We start from the raw sequence: 27,250 nt of genomic DNA on the forward strand, positions 1-27,250 counted from the left end.
ATTATATACATAGATGTATATTATGACACCATGCTCTTTATTACTTTGGGATATTCATCCCAGCTTCCCAAACTTACAGGTAATTTACTTGTCCAGGATTTTAAAATAAATTTTCAACTGGGTCATGCAGGAATTTGTAAAAAGGTGTAACAGAAACATGCAATTATAAAAAACTGATCACAAATTCTTTTCATCTTAGAACTAAGGCAGCCAGATCTCTCTAATCAGAAGGATCTACAAAATAAATGGAATTTGATTTTAAAAACCCTTTTATTTGAAAAGCTACAGGCCTTTGCAATGGCATGTCTTCAATCTTGTCTTTTGTTATGTTATCTTGAACTTCCTTGCTTAGCCAGAGATGCTTTTCCCCCCTCTTACAATTTTTGGGAGGAATTGACAAGAGTCAGAAGCACAGAAAGTATTTCCATAAAACTACCACTGCTCATCAACTGTCCTACCGAGTCCACTAGGGCCAGATCTGTCCTCATGCCAATGTAATTACCTTTGTTTAACTCCAGAATGCTAGCATGGGATGAGTTCCACCCTCATCCTCAAACTGAGAAACTCGCTCATGCCATGGCCACTCTTCCAGAGAGGATCCTTAACTGGGAGGTTACTAATTAATCCCTCCTCATTGCACAACACCAAATCCAGAGTAGCCTGCTTCCTGGTTGATTCCACAACGTATTGCGCCGAGAAACAATCCCAAATACATTCAATGAACTCTCCCTTGAGGTTAGGTTATGCTTAGAGTTTGATTAATCCAGTCTATATGCATATCAAAATCACTGAGGACTATCGTTGTTCCTTTCTTACAAGCTTCCAATATTTCCTGGCTTATACTGTGCAACTACTACTCCCACCAGGGACTTCCTTCCTTTGAATCATAGAATCCCTACTGTGCAGAAGGAGGCCATTCAGCCCATCAAGTCTGCACCGACCCTCTGAAGGAGCACGCCACCCACCCTACCCCATAACTCTACCGAACCTTTGGGCACTAAACAGGCAGTTTAACATGAGCAATCAATGTAACCTGCACATCTTTGGACTGTGGGAGGAAACGGGACCACCGGGAGAAAACCCATGCAGACACGGAGAACGTGCAGACTCACGTACAGACAGTCACCCAAGGTGGGAATCTAACCCAGGTCCTTGGCACAGTGGGGCAGCAGTGCTAACCACTGTGCCACCTCTTAACTATTTCTTATTTCTACCCACTGATTCCACGTCTTGATCTCCAGTGGCTATATCCCTTCCTTTACCAGCAAGCTACACCATCTCCTTTACCTTTGTCTATTCCTCTGAAATGCTGAGTCTCCTTGGGATATTGAATTCCCAGACAAGGTGTCCTTGTAATGATGTCTCAGGTCACCACCAAATCATGCCTCTTTAGTCTTCATTTGCGCTGTTAAACACATTAATTTTGTTCCGAAGACTTCGTGCATTCAGACACAAAGCCTTCTATTCCCTACTCTTGGTGGACTCCTTGGTGCAATGATGTTCACACGTTCTGTCCCTTCCGTTTATTTTCTGGTAACCGTGCATCTCAGGGTAGCAGCAAAACTTGGAACAAAGATATGAAATCCAATACTTTGTAATAGGTTTAAAACACTGAGCCCAGGCCACTGTAGATGCAGACATGGGTCAAATGGCCTTCTACGTATTTTACGCCATAATATGGCAATGGTATTTTTCAACTGTTTGCACACTAAACAATCCAATCAAAAACTGATACCCATGCTGCTTAAGGTCGAACGGCTGCTTTTTCCACAATCAGCATTTACACTGCGTTACAGGAACAGAATGCCCCGCACTTACTTCATCCCTACTGATCAGTTCATTCGAGAAAGTTAGGCCTGGCATCAACCCTCGTTTCTTCAACCAGAAAATAGCAGCAAAGGACCCGGAGAAAAAGATTCCCTCAACAGCAGCAAAGCCAACCAATCGCTCCCCTGGATCGAATAAAGGGCAAAGAAAATGCACTCAGGGTGGAGAGTGAGAAAGTTGTACGAGTCTATAAATCTGAAGTCAATCCCAAGAGGAAGCAATTGGAAAGATATTTATGGCCAATTAGAACACAGTGTCCCACTATAGTTCAGCTGACCCCGCCTCAACCAGAACACCTCCATCAAACTGTCGAAGTGTACATCACAAACACACAAAAAAAACAAGCAGACAAGAAATTAATGAAGTGAAATATTCTAAAAACTTTAAAAGCCCTGCATTAATACATGCACGGAAATTTACCACAACTTGTGGCAGTCATTTTTAAAATAAATTTAGAGTATCCAATTTTTTATCCCCTGCCCCAATTAAGGGGCAATTTTAGAGTGGCCAATTCACCTACGCTGCACATCATATTTTTGGGTTGTGGGGGTGAGACCCACGCAGAATGTGCCAACTCCACAGATAGTGACCCGGTGCTGGTATTGAACCCGGGTCCTCGGCACCGTGAGGCAGCAGTAAGTGCTAACCACTACACCAAAGTGCCGTCCGTGGCAGTCCTCATTTTAAGAGGAAATGATGCACAGCATCTGCTGGATCCAATTTTCATCCAGTAGGGACTCCCAAAAGATATGCTGGATTTTAATGGGTAAAGGCTAGACTGCTGTCTGGTTAATTAGCTGGCTTCAGGGCGGCTAAAGATTGAGCCCTCTAAATATTGGGAAGACGGAAGCCATTTCCTTCAGTCCCTGTCCCCATCACTCTTCCTGCCCACCATCTTTCATCTCCTTGGCCACAGAAACTGAACTAAATTGCAACCATGGCACCTTACAGACAGTGCAGAGCTAGCAACTACCACATCTGTTGCATTATCAACCCTACACAACATTAGCAGTCTCAGCTAATTTGCTAAAACACTTTTATTTTTTTAAACCTTTGGACTTCTGGATTTGTGCAGGCTGGAAAACGAAGTTTATCCAAAGCTCTGCCACCATTATCCCAGTGCATTTCCCTTGCTCATGCTGTCATACATGGCTCCTGGCCCAGCAACACAGTAGATTTGTAATTCTGGCCTCAAAACCCATCCATGGTTGTACACTTTCCCATCTTTAACCTACTCCAGCTGTACAACTCCCTAGAATTGTGCACCCTCAGTGGCGGTGCCTGCAGTTCCTGCTGCCAAGCCCTTCAGCATCTCCTTTAAGATGTTCCTGAAAACCCCGACAAATCTTTTGGTCAACTGACAGATTTGGCCCAGTGCCAATGGGACGTTTTAGCACATTAAAACAAAGGTGCTAGATTAATAGAAGTTGTTACCTCCCCAATCTATGTTTTACCCTTATTACTTCAAACAACTGAATCTTTTGCAAGGAGGTAGATGGTATTGAGTAAACAGGAATAATTTTCCTTGACGGATTTCAGTTAATTTAAATTTGCTGGGTGGGGAGAAAGAGAAAACTACAAGCAGTCTGGTTTAGCACAGTGGGCTAAACAGCTGCCTTGTAAAGCAGACCAAGGCCAGCAACGCGGATTCAATTTCCATACCAGCCTCCCCGAACAGGCACCGGAATGTGGCGACTAGGGGCTGTCGTGTGGGTACTCTGCTACACAGACGAACCAACACGGTTGCGGATGGTACAACTCAGTTTTATTACTAACAATATTTACAATGGTAAACTGGTTACTGTGGTTCGTTCATTACCCTTGAATCTGTGGACCCATCCCTAACACTATCTTGGAGTGGCACTCAGCACATGGTGGGTGTCTGAGTGGCTTGCTGTGAGCTCTTGTGCCCGGAGCTGTCTCCTGCTGGAATGAGCGGGGAGTGTAGTGTTCCCCATTTCAGTGTGTATGCTCTTGCCTGTGGTGTTGTGTGTGTATTGATTGGTCCGTTGATCTGTCCATCAGTATGTATGTATGTTTGCACCATGATATTTACCCGAAAATCATGACAGGGGCTTTTCGCAGTAACTTCATTTGAAGCCTACTTGTGACAATAAGCGATTTTCATTCATTTTGATCGATTTAGTAGACAGTCTTTTCCACCGGGACACAACTCCAACCACCCTGAAATGTGCAGTATGACTAGGAAAACATTATAGTGCAAATGAACCCAGGAGACTAATTTGCTTCATTACAACAACTAAGGTGAACAGACAGTATTTACGCAGCTGCAAGGCAAAAATATTACATTAGAATACGTTTAACACTGGACACCTTTATTCCTCTCTCCTCCCCTCCCCGCCCACTGCAAATTTAATTAGGGCACATACCAAATGTGGCCTCCCGATCTGCAATCCACTGCAAGGCCCAGTCAGCCTTCCTCTTTACACATGGCATTGTCTCAATTGCATTAAACAAAAACTCCCTGAAAAAGCAACATGGAACCCACATTAGATCAAGCTTAGACTAGGGCATTCATTCCAAATGCAAGAGAGAAATTTTGAAACAGGTTATCCTAATTTATTCCAACAACTGGAAATATTTTTAAATATTGCTCGAAAAGGGACATTCTGCCTCCCACACAAATAAGTAATGTGGCATATGAATTTCAATGGCAGTTATGTGGGCCACAACAGCACACCTTTTCAGCTGATCACAACAGGCAGAGTACTGAGCATTTTCCACCAGCCCGTGCTTGCAAAACCTCGGTGGAATTTACCGACCACCCCGCTGCATGTTTTTTGGCGGGGGAGGCGACCAGTCAGCGGGATCTACGGGTCCCGCCATTGTCAGTGGGATTTCCCATTGACAGCACCCCTAGTTGCTGGAAAACCCGTGCACTATGTGGGACCAGAATTTCCCGCCGGCATGAATAGCCAGTAAATCCCACCCATAAGGGGCAGCACGGTAGCATTGTGGATAACACAATTGCTTCACAGCTCCAGGGTCCCAGGTTCGATTCCGGCTTGGGTCACTGTCTGTGCGGAGTCTGCACATCCTCTCAGTGTGTGCGTGGGTTTCCTCCGGGTGCTCCGGTTTTCTCCCACAGTCCAAAGATGTGCAGGTTAGGTGGATTGGCCATGATAAATTGCCCTTAGTGTCCAAAATTGTCCTTAGTGTTGGGTGTGGTTACTGGGTTTGGGGATAGGGTGGAGGTGTCGACCTTGGGGTAGGGTGCTCTTTCCGAGAGCTGGTGCAGACTCGGTGGGCCGAATGGCCTCCTTCTGCACTGTAAATTCTATGATAATGTCCAATGTTAGATAGAATTACACTCAAGGTTCAAGTTCGCAATGTGACTCATACTTGCTAGAACAGAAATATATTCATACACAGTTTCTGCAGGAAAAAAACAAAAGCATGCACTTTTTAAAAAGCATAGGGAAAAAGCATAATATTAGTTCCCTGGTGCATTCCCTATGGCAACACGCTGACCAGTGTTGATTTGCACCCCTTTTGTCACACAGTGTAAACTGTTCCTCCACGAAATTGGGCACTTTTGTATCTGTCCTGAGTGCAAATTATGAAGGATGTCTCTTTCAGTAACATTCAAGTTCTGTATTACCAAGTGACAATTCCAAATATTCTTGGTTGGATTATACATCTTGCAGAACTAATGTAACCAATTAATTTTAAATAAATTACAAACTAGACAGCAGTTTATGGGTCTGATTCCATTTTGTACTTTGATTAATAAGTACTGCTGTAACCCCAGTGGGAATGGGCTCCAGTATCTGCAGGTGAGGGGCTATGTGAGGAAGCAGGTGCTGTCCTTTCCCGAGCTACCGCCCTCAGGGTTGCAGGACAAGGTGGTGTTGAAAACAGGGGTGGGTGAGGGCAGAGCTTCGGAGATTTACAAAGAGCTAATGGACTGGGAAGGCACCCCGATAGGAGATGTTAAGCGCAAGTAGGAGGAAGAGCTGGGGAGGAGTTGGAGGCTAGGCTGTGAGGGGGGGGTGGTGCTTTAAGGAAAGCGAGCGCATCCTCTTTGTGTGCAAGGCTTAGCCTTCTTCAGTTCAAGGTAGTCCACAGGGCACATATGGTGACCAGGATGAGTAGTTCTTTCACTGGGGTAGAGGATAGGTATGGGTGGTGCGTGGGTGGGCCTGTGACCCATGTCCACATGTTTTGGGCCTGTCCGAAGCTGGAGGGATTCTGGCAGGGGTTTGCTGATATGATATCTGAGGTGTTGAGGGTGAAGGTGGTCCTGAGTCCAGAAGTGGAGGGTCGGAAGACCCAGGTGTCGAGAGATGCCAACATCTTGGCCTTTGCTTCACTGGTAGCCCAGAGACGGATCTTGTTGGAATGGAGGGACTCGAGGCCACCGAAACCAGGGGTTTGGGCGAACGACCTTGTGGAATTCCTCAGATTGGAAAAGATCAAGTTTGATTGAGGGGGACTGTGGAGGAGTTTTCCCAGAGATGGATGCCGTTCATCGACTACTTTGAAAACAATTAAGATGTCAACACGGGGGTGGGGAATGGTAGAGTGTTAGATACTTATGTGTTATTTGAATTCCTGTTTGCTCTCTTTTTGATGTGGTTTTGTTTGATGTATATATGGAAATGCCTTCATAAAAATATTTTTTTTAAAGTACTGTTGCAATAACCTTTACTCAAATGTTCAAAAGGGAGCCAAATCACTTCCCTTACTGAAGGCAGTCTTGGAGAACAGGAACTAGCACCTTGCCCATACTCAAGTGGTAGCCCTTAGACCTAGAGGGTGCCATTATTCTGGTAGGGTGTTGGAGGGGTCAGCAAGTTTTCTTTCATCCAATCTCTCCACAAATGTGGAAGGTGCACAAGTCAGCAGTGAGATCCAATCTGAACTATGAGCACCAATGCCAATTTGGTGCCCCATTTCCTAATTCAAGTCAAGGCCAGCTAATTCAGTCTGGGCTAGAGCTGAATTTGGTGTTAATAAGATACACGAGTCAACAAGTTTTATCTTAAACAATTCAGTGTAAACAAACTTGCACCAGTAAGAAGAATATAACCAGTCTCGGTAGTGGAGAACAATCGAGGATCATGAGAGGAAGGTTAAGCATGGAGTTCACCTGCATTATGGCTCCATAGAATGAGTATTCAAGCTCGATGCTTGAGAATCAGACAAGAGTTCACTTCCTCCATCCTCCCACCATTTGAAGGAAGGCCAAAATTGTATCTTTTACTCCAAGAAAATAAAATAACCTTGATGAGACAGAGAATGGAGTTACTAACATACACACATGGATAAGATCGATGTAAAATCGATTTCCTACCTCTCATTAGGATCCTTGATGTAGGCATCAAGAAGGAGACTATACATCTCCGAATGGACATTCTCCATGGCAATTTGGAAACCATAGAAACAACGAGCTTCAGTGATTTGGACATCATGACTGAATCGCTCCACCTATAAAAGACATCTAGCTATGAGTGGCTACAAGGTACAAATTTAATTCCAATATCAGAGCAGAAACAAGCCAGAACTGCATTCTTGGAAAAGGTCACAATTTTAATATGTTGTCATGTCATATCTGCTTCAATTCAAGATTGGTCCAATTCAAGAATTCTGCACATCTAGATATTTTTATACCATATAGGTTACCATTTAGAGAAAAAAAAAGTTCTATTCTTAAGCAACATTCTTTTTTTTTTTTAAAAAAGAGACGTACCCTACCTATCCAAATGTGCATGTCAAACACTGGAACAGCAATTGTGAAATTCAATCACAGGGCCTTTTCCACTTGAACTAGTTCACATCTTTTACCACAATACTGACAATAATGGGAATGTCATACTGTCAAAAACTATATTGAAACAATTTTAGAATGCAAATCCAGACTTACCAGGTTCTCATTTACAATTCCATCACTCGCAGCAAAGAAGGCCAGGACATGTGAAATAAAGTGTTTTTCCTCCTGTTTCAGAGATGCCCAGTGTGCAAAATCCTTTGACAAGTCAACCTACAGAAACATATCAGAAAGCTCTGCAAATCACTCACATCTCTACCTATACATTATCTGCCCAATTACATGGATAGAATAATAATAATATTATTATCACAAGTAGGTTTACAGTAACACTGCAATGAAGTTACTGTGAAAAGCCCCGAGTCACCACATTCCGACACCTGTTCGGGTACACAGAGGGAGAATTCAGAGTGTCCAAATTACCTAACAGCACGTCTTGGGACTTGTGGGAGGAAACCGAAGCACCCGGAGGAAACCTACGCACACACGGGGAGAACGTGCAGACCCCTCACAGACAGTGACCCAAGCCGGGAATCGAATCTGGGACACAGGAGCTGTGAAGCAACAGCACGAACCACTGTGCTACCGTGCTCCCCTATTAGTTTATTTTTCCATTCATTGGATGTGGTCATTACTGGCCAGGCTATCATTTATTGCCCATTGCTGTCCTTGAACCAAGTAGTTTACTTTTTATGGAATTCAAATTCCACCATTTGCTATGTGGAATTCAATCCGAGGATCCCCAGAGCATTTCCCTGCGTCTCTGGATTACTATGCCACTGCCTTCCCATAGAAATAGATAAATGTTCCTTCGCAAATGCAAAGCTCTTGGTTAATGCGGCACAGTGTATTAATATACAATGCATAATTTTGCCCCCAAATGAGTCTTGCAAATAAGGAAAAGTGCACTCTCGTAGCACAAGGACAGCAATTGCTTCTCTTCCTTTTAGCCAAAAATGCAGCAATTTTGGTGATGTCTAGAGTAATCTCCAGCTCACTCTGCCCAAACAGATGATACACACTTTACTGAAGAAAATAGAAATACTTGGTCAGTAAGATTTGCCCATACAAGAGTACTCAGGGAGATTACTACCAGTACTTGCAGTAGCTGAAGCAGATCCAGTCCATTATTGTAGAGTGGTTACTGACTTTTTCCTCCCCCAAAATTTACTTTATAATAAGAGTACATTACATGAGTTAATTCACATTACACACGGTACAAATCAAATCAGTTTCTTGTAATACCGTCATGTTAGTTACTATAATTTTCACCGTACTCATTACATATCAAACATACAGCCCAAGGCATTTTTCACAGTTTAGCCCCCAAGTGTGCAATGGCTGAAGGGTTCTAGACAGTGGCTATTCCAACTGTACCTTTGCAGCAGCTGCCCCAAGCTGGAGTGCATGCCTCAGCACATTGTCCTGGACCACGAGATGTGCCAATCTGCAATTGCTGTTAACAATTGGAAGACCAGCAGGTTCCAGGCAGGCCAAAGTGCATCTGTCACTGAGTTCATAACCCTTCAGCCGATAAGAGTGGTTACTGACCTTCACACCCAACTGGGGTTATTTCTCCGCTACAATCTACAATGCATTTACCTCTTCTGCAGTCCAGAACGACGCTTCTGCCTTTTTATACATTTGCCACATATCATGGTATTGGATCGGAAAGATGACAAAACGATTGGGGTTTCCCTGAAGAAGAGGCTCATTCTGAAGTTTTGCAGCTTTTGAATCATTCAAGTCCACCTACAATTTAAAGTTGTTCTCATTAGATTAAGGAGCACTCTTACCAGCAGAAATCTGGTGCTAATCAGGGCCAAGAATACAAAGAAAGTTTTCTGTTTTTGAGGACTCAGTACCAGATTCAACACCTAAGGGTCAAATGCACAGGGAGACTCCTTAGTTTTGTGAACCGATGCATCGTCAGCTGGAGGTACGCAGCTAAGCTACTGCCAAACACTAGCACTCATAGGAAGAGGACTTGTTACCCAGACATATTTATCTTAATGGAACCCAAGATTATCCTCAGATCTCAAAGTTAGCACCCCAAAAAGGTCTAGCAATCTCTGCAGTGTGGACCTGTGCTTTTCTAATGCCAGTTTGTTTCTGGTGCCTTGTCTAGTGATACTCCAGACATCCAATAACAGTGATAATCAAGTAGGGAAAGCAGCTAATCACAAGAGTTGACAGCAGAACACACCAAATCCCATCACTTTCAATTTTTGTATTTTACAGTTAGCAAAATAAGTTATAGATGCACACACATGGCATCAGGATAGAAGGTGGTGTGGGGGTGGCAGCACGGTTGTTAGCACTGCTGCCTCATGATGCCAAGCACACGGGTTTGATCCCACTCTGTGGCATTTGCACATTCTCCCCACGTCTGCGTGGGTCTCACCCCCACAATGCAAAGATGTGCAGGGAAGGTGAATAGGTCAGGTTTAATTGCAAATAATTGTTGTTTTTTTTAAATCATAAGAAGCCAAAATGTATAGAAATGTGGCATTCTAAAAATATAAAACAGCCTTTCAGTGTCAGCAAAGGTGTTAGGAGTAATTATGAATGATCTTCCGGTTGCGGCCATGGAATGAGTGGTCGCACATTTGGCAGCTATCGCTCAAGGTGGATTTTTCGGACATTTTCCTCGTTCGTAGGGTGGACGTTTTGATGAAAAAAAAACATGCAGGAGTGATTGGAGAGAGCTAAACGCTACTGATGTGGCTGGTGGATGGATCCACTGACCAGAAGTGGATTGAAAAGAAAAGGAGCAGCTGGAGCAGGAGAATCTTCGTGTGGCACAGGCCAAGACAGAGGGTAAATACCCTCTGCCCTACCTGCCCAGTGGTCGACAGAGCAACTGGGGACTTCTTAAACAAGAATAGGGAAGCACAGGAGGACCTAGTCAAGGCTGCAGAGCAGAGAAAGCAGGAATTGACCGCGTGGAACAATGGAAGGCCAAGGCCAGGCAATTCGGAAAGCGGAGGAGACAGTGGGGGAGCACGAGGAACAGCTTGCCTCGTTGGCGGCTGAGATGGGCGTGATGCAGGAGACCCAAAAGCGGTTGAAGGAGATGGTGGAGGGCAGAATCACTCCAGGAGAAAGGATTTGCAAATCATGGGGATGCCTGAAGGCATCAACGCCGGCACATATGTAGCTGATATGCTGGAGAAGTTGATACGGGAAGGGGGCCTACGACCGGCCCTTTGAGGTTGACCGAGTACACACGGCGCTGATGAGGAAGCCGCTGGCAGAAGAGCCACTGTGGGCGATGGTGGTTCATCTACATTGGTTCCTCGAGATGGGCGAAGAAGACAAGGAGGTGCACCTGGAAGGGAACGAGTTGGGGATGTACCAACACCTGGGCACAGACTTGCCTTAGAAGAGAGCCGGGTTTAACCGATTTAAGGCTGCCATCTTTAAGAAGAGGGTGAAGTTTGGAATGTTGTACCTGGTCTGCCTCTGGGTGACCTTTCACAACCGAGAACATTATTTTGGAATGCCAGAGAAGGCGTTGGAATTTTTGAGACAATGGACTGGCAGGTGAAGGAGGACACTGAACTTTGGAGGTGGTGTGAATATATTTTGATTTTCTTGTATTCTCTTTTGATGGCTGTTAGATAACTTTTCCCCTTTTGAGATGCTTTGTTGGGTTGGGTGGCAGGATGCTTGGAGAGAACCAAGGGAGAGTGCGAGGGGGGGGGGGGGGGGGGAGGAGAAATTAGCAGTGGGTAAAGGGTCTGTCTGGCCCTCCCAGTGGTCAACTGGTGGACTTCTAAACAAGAGGAGGGAAGTCCAGGAGGACCTAGTCTGTGCGGTTGAGCAGCTGAAAGTGGGAATTGACCGCGTGGAACAATGGAGGGACAGGGAATTCAGAAAATGGAGACATTTGGGAGCACGAGGAGCAGCTTGCCTCATTGGCAGCCAAGATGGGTGTGATGCAGGAGACCCAAAAGCTTTTGAAGTAGAAAGTGGTGGGCAGAATCACTCCAGGAGACAGGATTTGCAAATTGTGGGGATGCCTGAAGGCATCGAGGGAGTGGACACTGGCATGCATGTAGCCAAGATGACCCGTGGAGGTTTGGGAGGCCGAAGGAGTTTTCATATTTTTCCCATATACTCTCAGATTGATTTCTTTGTGGTGGACAAGACATTGCTGGTGGGAGTTGTCAACTCAGGTCTCGAGGTGGTTGATTGATGGGTTTGCCCGGAGGTAGAAGCTGTTCATCAACTTCTTCAAGGAGGATTGAGGTGTCAGCAGAGAGAGGTGAGCGGGCGTGGAGGGCAGGGGAGTTTGTGTGTTGATGACGTTCCAGTTTGCTCTTGATCTTATTTGTGTGTTTGCTGTTTATACAAATGCCTTAATAAAAATATCTTTTAAAAAACAGGGTAATTATTATCTTTGTGCACTGCTAAAAATATTTACACATCATTCAATAAGGAGTTATTTTTTCCAAGAGTTTTTACAGTGAGATGAACAACATACAAGTGGAAATACCTGTTAATTCAAGAAGACTACCATTGGTGGCAGAACCGCTGGGAAATTGATGGAACAACTTGGTGACAAGAATCCAAGGTTAATTAACAAACATCCAACTTTGCAGGAGTCCAATTCACCTTTGCACCCACCCTTGCTGTGGCAACATCCCTTTGGTCACCCATATAGCTGCAGTTTAAATGCTTACCTTGAAAATCTTAGTTATGATTTGAATTTGGGCATTTCCTAAATCACAAAGGCACTTTCATGTCACTAGTTTTAATTTAGCCCAGTATCTATATTTAATAATCCACTCAAATTTTGAAGATATTAAGAAGCAAGTCAGATTCTCCTAGATAGAAACGTTTTAGGTGAAAACAAATATATAGTCAGTCTCTCTGGCTTTGTCCACACTTTAAAAGGCAAATCTTTTCTGTCCATCTCCCACTTGCTGATATTACCCACTCAGGCATGCATTTTATCTGCTGCTATACACAGAAATGACAACCATGAAGCTATTGGGATTGTCTTAAAGCACATCTATCTTCCTTCACAGAAGGTTATCTGTCACCCGTATTGTCTGGCCTGCATGTGACTCCAGACCCTCAGCAATCTGTTTCACCCTTAACTGGCCACTGAAATGGCCTCACAAAGCCACTCAATAAGGGCAATGAGGGACAGGGAATAAATGTTGGCCTTGCCAGTGATGTTGAAATCCTATAAAACACAAAAGGAGAAAACATCTTTCTTTCCTGCAAACCTATCTCTCAACAAAGCCAAAGAAAAAAAAAGTATTGAAAATTTGAAATGACAAGTTGAAGATGCTGGAAATCCTCTGGTCTGGCAGCATCTGCAGAGAGGGAAACAGTTAAGAGTTCAGAATTGGAGAACAGCAGAGATTTGAAAAGGATGAGAATTTTAAAATGAGGCATTGCCAGATTGGGAACAGATGCTGATCACTGAATACAGGAGCTTTGGACGAATGCGAGTTGTTGCAAGCCAAGATGCAGAGTTTCAGGTGACTGTCTTGCAGAGCATTAAAAATCAATCCTCGAAATAACATAGGCTTGGGATGAGGGCTCCAGCGGCAGACCAGCTGAGGCAGGCAAAGAATTAGATATAATGGGAAGTGCAAACCGTATTGGCGCTGCTTGGTTCATGGTGGTTATCACAGACTAATGACCCAATCAGCAACATTTAAAAAGGTCCACTATACCACTTCCTAGGTTAAACAATCACAAATTGTAATCTAAAATATCAGAAACACAAAAAAGTTACTGATAGCAAGCATTTCACGAGGACTGGTAAAAGAAAAATCCTGAGTTTATTCGCTATTCTCTGTCATAATCATAGAATTTACAGTGCAGGAGGCCATTCGGCCCATCAAGTCTGCACTGGTAACCTCACCCTACCTTTTTGGACACTAAGGGCACTTTAACATGGCCAATCCATCTAACCTGCCCATTTTGGGACTGTGGGAGGAAACCGGAGCACCTGGAGGAAACCCACGCAGACAAGGGGAGAACGTGCAGGATCCGCACAGTGGCCTTGGAGCTGTGAAACAACAGTGCTGGCCACTGTGCTACCGTGGACTTTGGAAAACAATGGCAGAAGAGAAACCTTTACTTCACCAGCGATTACGTTCCAAGGACGGTATCACAATCCACAACAAAATCACCGCAACTTAAAAACATTTGTCACAATATTTCGCGCTGATTTCGATGCTGGAGGCGGGTGTATTTATACCATTCATAGCTGCCCAACTACATAAGGATTATAACGTGTCAGGCGTGGCCACAATCCCCAAAGCAGCTTGATTTCTGGCGGAGTTTAAAAAGGAGAGAGAAGGAAAAAATAAAGCATCTTACCCTGTTTTCTTCTTCTTTCGGAAGAGATACAGAAAGACTTGCGGAGATCAGATTGTGGGGGATCAGGTGAGCTCGGTGAGACATGGCTACAATGACAGCTCTTTATACCCCCCAAAAAAAAATCACAGTAAGTTTTGCAATTGCAAAGTGCAGTGATGGACAGAGTGACATACACCTGCAAGTACCCAGCTTAATTCCCCACTCGCCTGTTTAAATGTGCCCACTAGTCCTGCACTGTCTCCAGTATTTTTAAATGTTCCCGCGCGGGGGCGGGACAAGCCAAGCATCTAACCCCGCCTCATGACAGCAGCACAACCAATGGATCCGCTACATTCTTCAACGTCACAATGCTTGTGTCAATCCCTGATCAGTATCAAGAGGGAAATTATAACACAACATTCCACAGATGTTGGTGGAGGAAATGCTCAGGGGGCAGTCTGCAAGGAGGACGTTTTGAACAGCAAAAAGAGAAAATGGAAGCAAATGGCATTTCCTCAGAATAACGCTGGTAATAAAACTGTAAAACGCCGGGGATAGGGGGTCGTCCCGCTTTACATAGCGATCTGCAGCGCGAAACTGTCCCCACCTGATCAACCCTGGTACTTTAACTCCGGACCTACCTGCTCCACTCTCCTTAACTCGAGCCATCCTGCTCCCCTTCTCCCTCAAGTGAATCAAACCTTTTAAACGCATCAATGCCGTCCATGCTTCCAACACCCCTTGTGGCAGCAGGTTTCCATATCCTCTGCTATCAAGAAATTCCTCCAGAATTTTCTGCTCGATGCGTGAATGGCTATCTTGTATTTCTGCTCTCTTCCGAACTCACCTACAAGCAGGAGCAGTTTGTCCACACTCAATGGTTCTTAAATACTTTTCGGTATTCCCACAGTGACTTATTAAAATGCGTGCAGATAGTACGACTGAGTTATTTTAAAATTAAATTAATTTAGATTCAGTGATTCTGTAGAAGGATATGGGCCAAATGCAGGCAAATGGTGTTAGCTAAGATGGACTTTTTGGTTGGCATGGACCAGTGTGGGTCGAAGGGCCTGTCTCCGTGCCGTAGATTCTATGATTCTATGATTTTTATATATGGAAAATAATATGAGCAAGGGAATATATTTTGTTATGGTATTGTGTAAGATCATAATAGGTGTATGTTTAAGAATACAGTCACACTGTGTCAATGGAAATTGGCCTTTAAATATAAGGGAGCAAATATACTGTGTAAAGATACTGGCCAGACCCCGGGACTTGAGAGGAGACCCGTTTAGGGACCAATAACATTTTGTGTTTAAAGTAGATAAAGCTTGAGATTCCAGACACTTGCTTTTGGAATAAAGCCACAAAATTCCACAGGTTTTGAACAAATAAATACAACCTTTACTGTACAATTTCCAAAGGATAAAACAATTTACAATATGTATCTTATACTCTAACGTTCAAGGTAAGTATGAGGTACATATGAAATAACAAACTGTGGTCAGACACCACAGGGCAGAGAAAATGACTGATGCAACCAAGACAGAGTCCATAGATTTCTTAATAACCCACCCAGACATCAGTAAACACCAAGTTAAACAATCTCATTGAAACTCTGTCTCATGATGGATGCCCAGCTTCACCTCTGAAAATCGTTCTTTGGAATTCTCTCCAAATGTCACTTGGACAGCTATAACAATGGCCCACCTCACAGGTTTCAATCTCACCTTTAGAGAATCCTTCTCCCTGGATTCCAGAGTACAATCTGCCATTAGCTTACAAGTAAACATTTAGATCTATGGCCAGCCAAACAGAGCACCTTTGCTCCAAAGGTGTAGCATAGCCCCAGTGGCTAACTGCAGCTGTTTCTTGAATTCAGCTCCTATTTCTTTGCTCCCCCTTTTAAAATTATTCAACAGGACCATCTCCTGTTCTTGTGGCTGTGACACTTCTGGCTGGCAGGCTGCCACAAACTGACTTGTTTCTCAAAGAGTTGTTCACTGACACTTGAGCTGATCTGGGGAATATAGAATCATAGAATTTACAGTGCAGAAGGAGGCCATTCGGCCCATCAAGTCTGCACCCGCCCTTGGAAAGAGCACCCCACTTAAGCCCACATCTCCACCCTATCCCCGTAACCCCACCTGACCTTTTTGGACACTAAGGGCAATTTATCATGGCCAATACACCCAACCTGCACATCTTTGGACCAAATGATGACGTCATCAACGTGCACTCGTATGTCTGCAACATCTTCAACCATCTGTTCCATAACCCAATGAAAAATTTCGGAAGCTGATATCATTCCGAAAGGCATTCTATTGAAGCAGTATCTGCCATAAGGTGTGTTGAAAGTGCAGAGTTTATTACTTCATCTAGCTTTAGTTGCCAAAACCCTGATGTGTTTAGCTTGGTAAAGATCTTGTCACCTGACATCTCACTTGTGATTTCCTCTCTTTTTGGAATCAGGTAGTGTTCCCGCTTAATATTTTGATTCAGATCCTTTGGATCCATACAGATTCTCAAGTCACCATTGGCTTTCTTCACACAAACGATAGAACTGACCCAGTCAATTGGTTCTTCCAATTTGATGATTATCCCCAACTGCTGCAGACGCTCAAGTTCCATTTTCAAACATTCCCTCAAGAGAGCTGGAACCCTCCTAAGAATTACTGTTCTGATGTTCGCTCTTAGCTGGATTTTATATTCAAATGGTAGTGTTCCCATACCACGAAAAATGTGAGGAAATTTCTGAATTATGGCCTCAATCTGGTCATTGCAATTGGATGAAATCCTGTACAAGCTGTATGGTAGCAGAGAGGTTAGCACTGTTGTTTCACAGCGCCAGGGACCCGGGTTCAATTTCCGCTTGGGTCACTGTCAGTGCCGAGTCAGCACGTTCTCCCCGTGTCTGCGTGGGTTTCCTCTAGGTGCTTCCCTTTCGCCCCACAAGTCCCAAAAGACATGGTTGTCAGGTGAATTGGACATTCTGACTTCTCCCTCAGTGTACCCGAACTGGCGCCGGAGTTGGGGATTTTCACAGTAACTTTGTTGCAGTGTTAATGTAAGCCTAATTGTGACACTAATAAAGATTATTAGAACATAGAACATAAAGTGCAGAAGGAGGCCATCCAGCCCATTGAGTCTGCACCGACCCACTTAAACCCTAATTTCCACCCTATCCCCGTAACCCAATAACCCCTCCTAACCTTTTTTGGTCACTAAGGGCAATTTAACATGGCCAATCCACCTAACCTGCACGTCTTTGGACTGTGGGAGGATGTACTGGTTTAGTTTTTAATTTGGCTATGTCTATCTTATTAATGAGATTAGCTCTTGCTCCGGTATCCAATTTCATCTTTATATTGGTTCCATTTATTATTAATGGAATCGTCCAATCATCATTATTTTGAACGATTGAAATCTGTTTCAAAATGTCCGAAACTGAAGTTTTCTGTTGCGCTTTCTCTACTATTTCGACAAAGAAAGAATCCTCCAAGTCAAATATATCTTCCATTGTGTCAGGATTGATCGCTTGATTAGCATGTTTCTTAATGCTTATTTCCTGCACAGCTCTTCCCTTGTTCACTGCACTAAGCTTCTTAAACTGTTGGGAATTTGTGACACTTCGCACAGGTTTTTCCAAACACAGGGCATTTTTTAATCTGGCGGGCGTTGCCATACCGTTTACACGTCATGACGCTCGTGCTGTCATGCGCAAAATGGCTGCCATCTGGAGCACGTTTCTTTTTTAGGTGCGCCATAGCATTATTGGCATCAGCCACGCTGTTTGTTTTCACGCCACTTTCACCAACCAACATTTCAGAGAACTGATTTCTGGCAAGTTCACTTACTCTACACAGACTGATGGTGCCTTCTAACCTCAAATCAGACTGTCTCAGTAGTCCTTCCCGCAGTTTGTCGCTTTTTCTCCGTAGACTAAGTCTCAGATCCATTATGAAGCAATCAAGTGTTTCACCTGCTTTTTGCACTCTTTGCCTGAACACATACCATTCAAGCATTTTCTTTTGTTGCAACTGGCAGTGCTTGTTGAGTTTTTCAATTACTATATTGTATTTTTTCTTATCTGCTTTGTCCTCAAATCGGAATGGGTTGAACATTTCTAGGGCTTGCGAACCAGCTACTGTTAGAAACAGCGTTATTTTTCGCTGATCGCTGGGAACTATCAAAACATTCCCAGAGGGTCCCACCTTGTTACTAATCAGGAACAAATATAACAACATTGGATGTTCCTGTACCTTAAATGTTACAATCTTCACAAACTTCTAATTTGGCACCCAGGGACACAAAGATCAATTATTCCTTGATTACTGTGTCCATACTAAGCATTTTAGATGTTTGTATCGCTGGAAAGGCTGGCATTTATTGCTCATCCCTAATTGCTCTTGAGAAGGTGATGTTGACAGGGCTGGTGCAAGCATTGGGCAAACTAGACAGCCCAAACCCAGCAGGTTGATAATCAATACCCAATTTCTATTGCATGTGGGCCCACAGAGGAAAATACACAATGCTTGCTCAGTCTTTTGATGTGCATGTGTTTCATATTCTACTTGGTTATAAATTTCGACAGAAATACAACTTAACTAGATAAGATAATTGAACATTGCTGACCTCGAGGTTCAGTCATTTCAGGTGTGTCCTTTTTATCTATAACTCGTGTAACTGAAGCACAGAATGTGAACTTTAAAAAAAAAATTATTGGGATTTTTCATTTTTTACAAAAGAAGATCACCTCAAACAAATAAAAGCAGAACGATAGCCACAGGTTTTAATGTACAGCAGGTACAGCACAAAATAATAGTTATTACATAATTAGGAACAAATAAAACTGGGTGAATCAGGGGCAAAATCCCAACATGTTGTTTCCACGGATAATTGACCTGGCTGCACCCAAACAGATTACAGACAATGTTATAGACCTACAGCTCACCCATAGCTGCAAAATAAAATGACAGAAGAAAAGAATACCCCGAGAACCCCAGAGCAATGGGGGGATCAACTAACTCTTACAACACAATTTAAACTCTTCCCCAGATCCACACTACAAAATCTTACACCCTCAAGATGGCAAACCAGCAAAATCAAAGATAGAGAGAGGACCGGGTACAACCAAACCTTACTATTCAGTCGAGATTCTCCCAGAGAAAAAGTAAAAAGAGAGCAAGAACAAAAGCCAAGAGCAAAACTCCGAACTTCCACACTCCAATCTCTCAGCCCAGATCAAAGGACAGATCACTGGACCACCAGCACCAAAACCATCCTCAAGACGACAACAAGATATTGTGGGGTCAAAAGAACCAAAAGGAGGAAAGACTGGTCCCAATTGTTAAACAGGGGGTAACCCACTCCAGGACGGGACGGCTGTCAGAGCGACCCCCAAACTGTGAAGTGCCCCGGGAGGGAGAAGGGACCTACAATTCCTGGAACGATGAACCCTCCCTGCCCCCCCCCCCATCCCACACACACACACAACCAGGACCACTCACAAATTAAGAAAGAATTAGGCCACTCAAAAGCCAACACAGATCCATATCTGAGAGTCCATGACGCCAAGGCTCAAAGTCCAACATCACCTCAGGGAGAACCACATCAAAAGAAAATATTGACCCCCCCCCCCCCCCCCACACACACACACACACACACACACAAACACCAAAGAGGAGTCCAACAAACCCCAGCCCTCAACAGGGTATCACAGGATATAACCCTAACCCTAATCCTAACACCTGGGCCTGGAGAAGACAAAGGTGGAGCCCAAAACTAAAATCATTCTAACTGTGGGGCACCTTCCTCGAAAGTAGCAAGGGCAGAACTAACCTAACACCCACACCATCCACCCCTTCCCCCGCTTCGCTCTGTTCATCCTCCCCCCAAGGATAAAATTGGGATTAAAAACTGTACACAAATCCTGAAATCAACATTCAGCTTAACATGATAAAATCTTATTAAATCAGGATAACCAATGATGCAGGGTATCACATCCAAAATATTTACTGCTTACTACTCTGCAAACAGATAAATTGACAACATTAACAGACAACAACATAATTATCAGTGAGTAAAGTCTAGGATAACAACTGAGGCATGAGGTGGTCATCAGGGTAAAGACCATTCCACTGGCACGCAAAGAAAGTAACAACTAGGACAATATAGGATCTGAAACGGAGAGCATGTTCCAGGATCTTCCAAGATTTCCAGCGATTGGAAATTGAACCTCATTACTTCTAACATGCCGACCCAACTGAGCCCAGGCGGTCAACCACTTAGGCACCAGCTGTGGAGGACCGCCCAGCTGGCTGGCTCAGCCGATTCCAATCCCTCTCGACCGACAATAGGAATAGGATGACACAGAACTAGAGGTTGGAAGGCCAAACCAACCCCAGGCCTTGGAGACAGGACTAAACATGCTCCATCAAATGGAACAGGATCTCAACCTTATGGAGGCAGGCTTCCACCAGTGACGGTGCTCTCTCCGCCACAAGAACCACCTCAAGCGCTATCACCACCTCATAAAGATGGCTCGCAACTCTTGAAACTGGGCTGTAATGCCCTGCACTGCAGAGCCAAGACTATCAGCCGGATCACCTTCAATGCAAGCAGCCATCATCTGTCAGTGTGTACCATATCGTAAGGGTGGGGAACTGCTCAAAGGCAGCTGTGCCATCAAAGACAAGGCCCCACCCCAACTCCCGCCTGCCACCACGAATCAACAAGAATTAAAGCGTGTTATCTCAACTCAAAAGTGCTGAAACATTGACCAACAAATCACGGCACATGATAAAAGCCAAGTAAATCGCAAAAAGACATAAAAGAGCACAAGGATAAAAACAAATATTGAAAGATGAGCAAAGCCGGAGCTCGTGAAACGCAGCCGCTCCCATGCTCACATCACGTGATCCCAGAATGTGAACTATTAAGGAGGCTTGTTGGTTTCTGTATAAGTAATTTGTCTTGAAGTTCCCCTTCAGCATAGTTCTGTTCATAGTATTTGAACTAGTCTGCGCTTGTCCCTTAATTTTTAAGTGTTGCACTACCAGACCAGACCCCAATGTATGTTAGGAAACTGGATGAGAAACCCCAACAATTTTGCAATTTGTGAAGTGTGAGGAAAGGATACTTCACCCCCAGGAGTCATTCCACTGATAAACAGTGATTTTTATATTAAAACAAACTTTACTCTTAATACAGGACCAAACACATTAACATCATAGAAAATAGATTACAATTAACAGTTCATTCATAAAAGAAACACTTTTACTTTAACTTATACCTTCCCTTTCTCCAATTAAGCAAAGGAACACAGGGATATTTGATGTCCTCTTTGTAGCGAGTTGTTTTCAGCAAAGCAGGGAGACCCTTTCAGATGCAAGCTGCAACTCCTTCTGTTTATAGCAGACTGAAAACTAAACTGCTTGCTACAGACCTGGCTTCTCCATCAATCATATTATCTCTATCCCACTAACTGTCTTATGACCACCTTACTAAGGCTAAACCCAACCCCTCAATTATCTAAACCGCAGGGAACCTTTTTTCTAAAAACAAAAGTGCATTAGCCATATGTAGGTAAACAATTAAATGTTATAATCAATGATTATCTCACTTTTAAGACATCTTAATTGCATTTTTTGCAGATACATCCCCTGCCTTTATTTTAAACCAGGATTTATAAAAATATTACTGCAACAGATATATATATATATACAATATATATAACAATTTCCTACATTCATCACATTAAGCAAAGTAGCTTTAGTGAAATAAACTTTGCTTCACCTTCCCTTCAGTGTTAATTGGCCTGTGGGACAGTGATAAATTGGGATGACTGGTAATTTTGACATTTCATTTGCAATGAGGTTCTGTTTTTTGGTTTCTGGTGCCGTTTATCTCAGGGTATGCTGAGCTGCCACCTCGCCTAGGATTTCTAGATCAATCCTTGTTTAGCGAGGAACATGACCATAAAACTATGCCTGGAGTCTCTCAATGCTGCTGGTCTTCTCAGTTTTCTTCATACTTTTGCCATTGAATCTGTGGATGTTCTTTCAGATCCTTCCAATACCCTGCACTTGACCAAAAAGCACCAATTTGGACATTTAAAATTTTAGACCTGAGTTTCAAACAGCACGTGACTGCAGATTTGGGGAAATTGATTTTGAGATCAGGGTGGTCAGTAGTTAAATTATTGGTGTTGCTTTTCATCGAGGTATTCCTTTTGAGAGATATGACCCCAAATAGTCAGAGTTCGAACAAAAGCACAATCATTTGTTTTTTTTGCCTATTTAATCTTTCTTGTGTTTCTGCGAGGGAACTTGTCTTGGGAACAAGATCGCAATAAAACCATGTGTTGGGCTCTGGCATAATTAATTATATTTGCTCATGTGGGTAGAATTTTAGGCAATACTCTGCCATAAAATAGAAACTGAGTTTGTAAAAGCTGGAACTTGGTAGAGTTAAACATATTCGAGCTTTAACTGAGATCACTCCCTGTGTATATTTATCTTCTTGTATATTTCATTTTTAATCCTAAAGGTGAAAATTGAAGCAGGCATTGCAACAGCATTTATATCCAAAAAATAATTCTGCAACCCACAACATCCTAAACACCCAAGTTTATTTCTGGGGAACTCTATTTAATGAAATGTATTTTAGAAGTGAGATTGTTTGCATTTTCATTCATTTTCATTCCTATTATCCGGCATCATTATGCTTGGGGATGGGTGGTGCCGCCGGTTAAAAATGCTTGCTACTTAAGAGTTTCACATTTTCAAGTCCAATCGTTCAGAAAATATCTGGGTAATCTTGTAGTGATGTGGGTGTTAAGGCTACACAAGAGTTGAGGGAGTGGAGCAAGCAAATCGAGGATTTGGTGCCAAGCGAACATGGAGCTGCAGAAGCAGAGCAGTGGGAGACTGGGGCCAGGGAGAAGGCTGAAGGTAGGCCGCAGATAACTGCTGCCTGTATGTTGGACAATTTTTAATGGTTGTGTGAAAGTGGTACCATTTTACTGAATTCATTTTTGAAAGTAAATTGTGGTGGGGGTTGCAGGGGAAGGATGGTGGGCATCAAGCTGAAGGACTGCCTAAGGCGTCAAATACTCTTGCACCATCCCTGGATAGTGATCCACCTTGTACTGTTATCATCCTTGTGGTGAAGGTACAGCTCTGAGGAGCTGTGACTGGAACTGATCAATGTGCAATCATCCGCAAACATCGCCACTTTGGATTTTATGATAGAGAGAATGTCATCGATGAAGCCAGTGGGCCATTCATACGTCCATTGACTTCAGATCCCACCGGCAGGACGGGACGGAAATTTCCAGCAAATGTTTGGGCCTTGGACACTGTACCTTGTGTTGTCCTACTATGTATTTCCTTTTATTTTATTTTCTTCCCATGTATTTAATGATCTGTTGAGCTGCTCGCAGAAAAATACTTTTCACTGTACCTCGGTACACGTGACAATAAACAAATCCAATCCAATCGTGCATGGAGCTGGGACGATAAACCCCCAACAATCACAACCATCTACTTTTGTACTAGATAAGACAACCGCCAATGAAGAGATTCTCCTGATTTCAGTTTTACTAGGACCCCTTAATGTCACACTCACCACACCTGTGGAATTCAGTTGTTTTGTCCATGTTTGGGCTAAGGCTGTAGTAAGGTCAGGAACCACATAACTCTGGTGGAAACCAAACTGAGCAGGTTATTAGCAAGTAAATGATACTTGAAATGTCAAATTTAGTGTACCCAATTAATTTTTTCCAATTAAGGGGCAATTTAGCGTGGCCAATCTACCTAGTCTGCACATCTTTTTGGGTTGTGGGGGCAAAACCCACGCAAACACGGGGAGAATGGGCAAACTCCACACGGACAGTGACCCAGAGCCGGGATCGAACCTGGGTCCTCGACGCCATGAAGCTGCAGGGCTAACCCATTGCGCCAGCGTGCTACCCTCTTGAAAGGTCAATTGACCTTCTAATGGTTTTAATGGTGGAGTAGGCTCAAGGGACAGAACCTGCCGCTGATCCATTGACTATCTACAGCTCCCACTGCCTTGGGAAAGCGGGCAGCATAATCAAAGTCCCCTCCCACCCGACTCACTCACTCTTCCAACTTCTTCCATCAGGCAGGAGATACAAAAGTCTGAGAATATGCGCTGACAGGACAGCACGGTAACATAATGGTTATCACTATGGCTTCACAGCGCCAGGATCCCAGGTTCGATTCCTGGCTTGGGTCACTGTTTGTGCGGAGTCTGCACGTTCTCCCTGTGTCTGTGTGAGTTTCCTCCGGGTGCTCCGGTTTCCTCCCACAGTCCAAAGATGTGCAGGTTACGTGGATTGGCCATGATAAATTGTCCTTTGTGTCCAAAAGGTTAGGTGGGGTTACTGGCTTACAGGGATGGGATGGAGGCATGGACTTGGGTGGGGTGCTCGTTCTAAGGGCCAGTGCAGACTTGATGGGCCAAATGGCCTCCTTCTGCACTGTAAATTCTATGATTCTGTGCTGATTAAAAGTAGACTGGTGGGGAAGGAATTGGCCGGATTAGAATTCTTCTTCTTTTTGTGGGTAGGCCATATCGAGGCAATTTTCCACTCTGTTGGGTAGATGACAATGTTGTAACTGTGCTAGAACATCTTGATTAGAGGTATGGCCAATTCTGGAACATAGGTCTTCAACACTACAGTTACTCAGGTCCTTAGCCTTTGTTGCATCCAATGCACTCAGCCATTTCTTGATATCATGTGAGGTTAATCAAATTGACTGAAGACTGATTTCTGTGATAGTGGGGCCTCTGGAGGAGGCTCTTCTGGCTGAAGATTATTGCAAATAAGACATAGGAGCAGAATTAGGCCACTCAGCCCATTGAGTCTGCTCCGCCATTCAACCTTGTTGTTTGCCCTCGTGAGCTGGGCTCATTGAGAATGGGCATGTTCAAAGTGCCTCCTCCTCTTTCCGTTAGTTTTATAATTGTCCGCCACTATTCATGACTAGAATGCAGGAATGGCAGGAATGCAAAGCTTTGATCTGATCCATTGGTTGTGGGATCACTTAGCTCTATCTTTAAAATGCTATTTCTGCTCTTTTGTATGTATGAAGTCCTGTGTTGTAATTTCACCAGGTTGACACCTCAAGTTTGTGTCAATTGATGCTGCTCGTGGCATGCCCTCCTATACTCCTATACTCATCATTGAACCAGGGCAGTTCATACTTGATAATAATGGTAGATTGAGGCATAGGCCAGCCACGAGGTTAAAGATTGTAGCGGAATACAAATCTGCTGCTGATGATGGTCGCCAGCATCTCATGGATGTCTCATTTTGAGTTGCAGGATCTGTCTGAATCTATCCCATTTAGCACAGTGGTAAGTGCCTCATTGTACAGTGGAAGGTGCTCTCAGAATGAAGGTGGCATGTTGTCTGCACAAGGACTATGCAGTGGTTACTCCTATGAATATTTTCATGGGCATATGCATCTGCTACAGGTAGATATTGAGGATGAGGGAAAGTATTTTTTGTTTCCCTCAGTACCTGCTGCAGGTCCAGTCTGGCAGCTATGTCTTTAGGACTCAGCTAGCTCGGTCAGTAGTGATGCTACCGAGCTACTCCTGGTGATGGACATTGAAATCCCAACTCAAAGTACCGTCTATGTCCTTGCCACCCTCAGTGCTTCTTTGAAGTGTTGTTCAATTGAAGGACTGAAAAGAGCAAATGCTGAAATAACTCAGCTGCTCTGGAAGCATCTGAGCAGAGAGGCACAGACAGGGTTAATGGCCAGTAACAGACATGAGACATTAACCTTGTTTCTTTCTCTGTTTATTCAGGTTTCTATTTCAGATTTCCAGCATTCACAGATTTTGTTTTTTGTGTTCAATTGGAGGAGTACTGATTCATTAGTTAAGGGACGGCGGTAGGTGATAATCAGCAGTTTTCCTCAAACATGTTTGATCTGATGCCATGAGACTTCGTGGGGTCCAGATTCAATGTTGCGGACTTCAAGGGGTACTACCTCCAGAGTCTATGTCACTGTGCTGGCAGTGAGAAAAGGCATACAAAGAAATTATGATGGAGCAGTCAGAGACATTCACTGAAAGATATGATTCCGTGAATGTGGCTTGACTATTCTGTGGGACTGGGCGGCATGGTGGCACAGTGGTTAGCACTGCTGCCTACGGCGCTGAGGACGCGGGTTGGATCCCAGCCCCGGGTCATTGTCTGTGTAGAGTTTGCACATTCTCCCCGTGTCTGCGTAGGTTTCATCCCAAAACCCAAAAGATGTGCAGGTTAGATGGATTGGCCACACTAAATTGCCCCTTAATTGGAATAAAACAATTGGGTACTCTAAATTTATTTTTAAAAAGATAAATGGGATTGTTCTGCACAGACATTAGTGAGGAGGACATGAAGGATTGACTGGGCTAGGTATGCCCTTTTTTCGATAACGTAGGCCAAAGCTGCGTGGCCCTTCTATTTTATAATTGTTGTTTTCCTTAGTGGTTTGATACACTGAGTGGCTTGCTGGGTCATTTCCGTGGACATTTGAGCCTCATCCACTTACTATGCAGACCAGGTAAGGATGGCAAATTTTCTTCCTGGAAGGGCGTTAGTGAACCAGGTGGGTCAATGACAATCTATCACTAATCTTGAATTTTTGTTCCAGTTTTAGTTAATTTTTTAAAAAATATATTTTTATTCTCCTTTTTCACATTTTCTCCCGAATTTACATCCAGCAACAATAAACAAGAACCAGCAACATATATGTCAATCCCCATAACAATAACAATGCTCCTATCCTCCCACCAACCCCCAAACATCAGCCCGCATGATTACATAAACAAATGACAAGGAATCAGGGATCACCCTTAATATACATAGCCCCCCTCCCCCCCCAACTAATGTTCGATGTTATCTAGTTCTTGAAAGTGCATAATAAATAGTGCCCATGAATTGTAGAACCCCTCCAAGCTTCCCCTCAGTTCGAACTTAACCTTCTCAAGGGTCAAGTATTCCAACAGGTCCCTCCGCCACGCCAGGGCACAGGGTGGAGAGGCAGCAGGATCCGCCTTCGGGCGATCAACGAGGCGAAGGCTATGATATCTGCCTCCGCACCTGTTTCCAACCCTGGCTGGTCCGACACCCCGAATATGGCTTCCCGGGGACCCGGGTCCAGTTTCACGCGCACCGCCTTGGAAATTACCCTAAACACCTCCGTCCAGTACTCCCCTAGCTTTGGACAGGACCAAAACATATGAACGTGATTAGTGGGCCCCCCCCACAATGCT

General features: G+C 43.9%; 1 protein-coding gene across 3 annotated transcripts in view; it reads right to left on the reverse strand.

Annotated features, from left to right (window-relative positions):
- Positions 1 to 27,250, reverse strand: part of rrm2l (ribonucleotide reductase M2 polypeptide) — a 63,875-nt gene that overhangs the window by 31,981 nt on the left and 4,644 nt on the right. Inside the window, exons 1-6 of one of the 3 annotated variants that reach the window (XM_072501128.1) lie at positions 13,967 to 14,209; positions 9,221 to 9,370; positions 7,715 to 7,831; positions 7,145 to 7,278; positions 4,218 to 4,312; positions 1,819 to 1,952 (exon numbers count right to left, since the gene is read on the reverse strand). In XM_072501128.1, coding sequence (XP_072357229.1) covers positions 1,819 to 1,952; positions 4,218 to 4,312; positions 7,145 to 7,278; positions 7,715 to 7,831; positions 9,221 to 9,370; positions 13,967 to 14,050 — 714 coding nt within the window. In that variant the 5' untranslated portion in view covers positions 14,051 to 14,209. Of the gene's footprint in view, positions 1 to 1,818; positions 1,953 to 4,217; positions 4,313 to 7,144; positions 7,279 to 7,714; positions 7,832 to 9,220; positions 9,371 to 13,966; positions 14,210 to 27,250 lie in introns of those variants that run through there. The other 2 variants (XM_072501129.1, XM_072501130.1) reach the window with 2 other exon arrangements.

This window comes from Scyliorhinus torazame, chromosome 1 (assembly GCF_047496885.1).
Source record: "Scyliorhinus torazame isolate Kashiwa2021f chromosome 1, sScyTor2.1, whole genome shotgun sequence".
Classification (NCBI taxonomy): domain Eukaryota; kingdom Metazoa; phylum Chordata; class Chondrichthyes; order Carcharhiniformes; family Scyliorhinidae; genus Scyliorhinus; species Scyliorhinus torazame.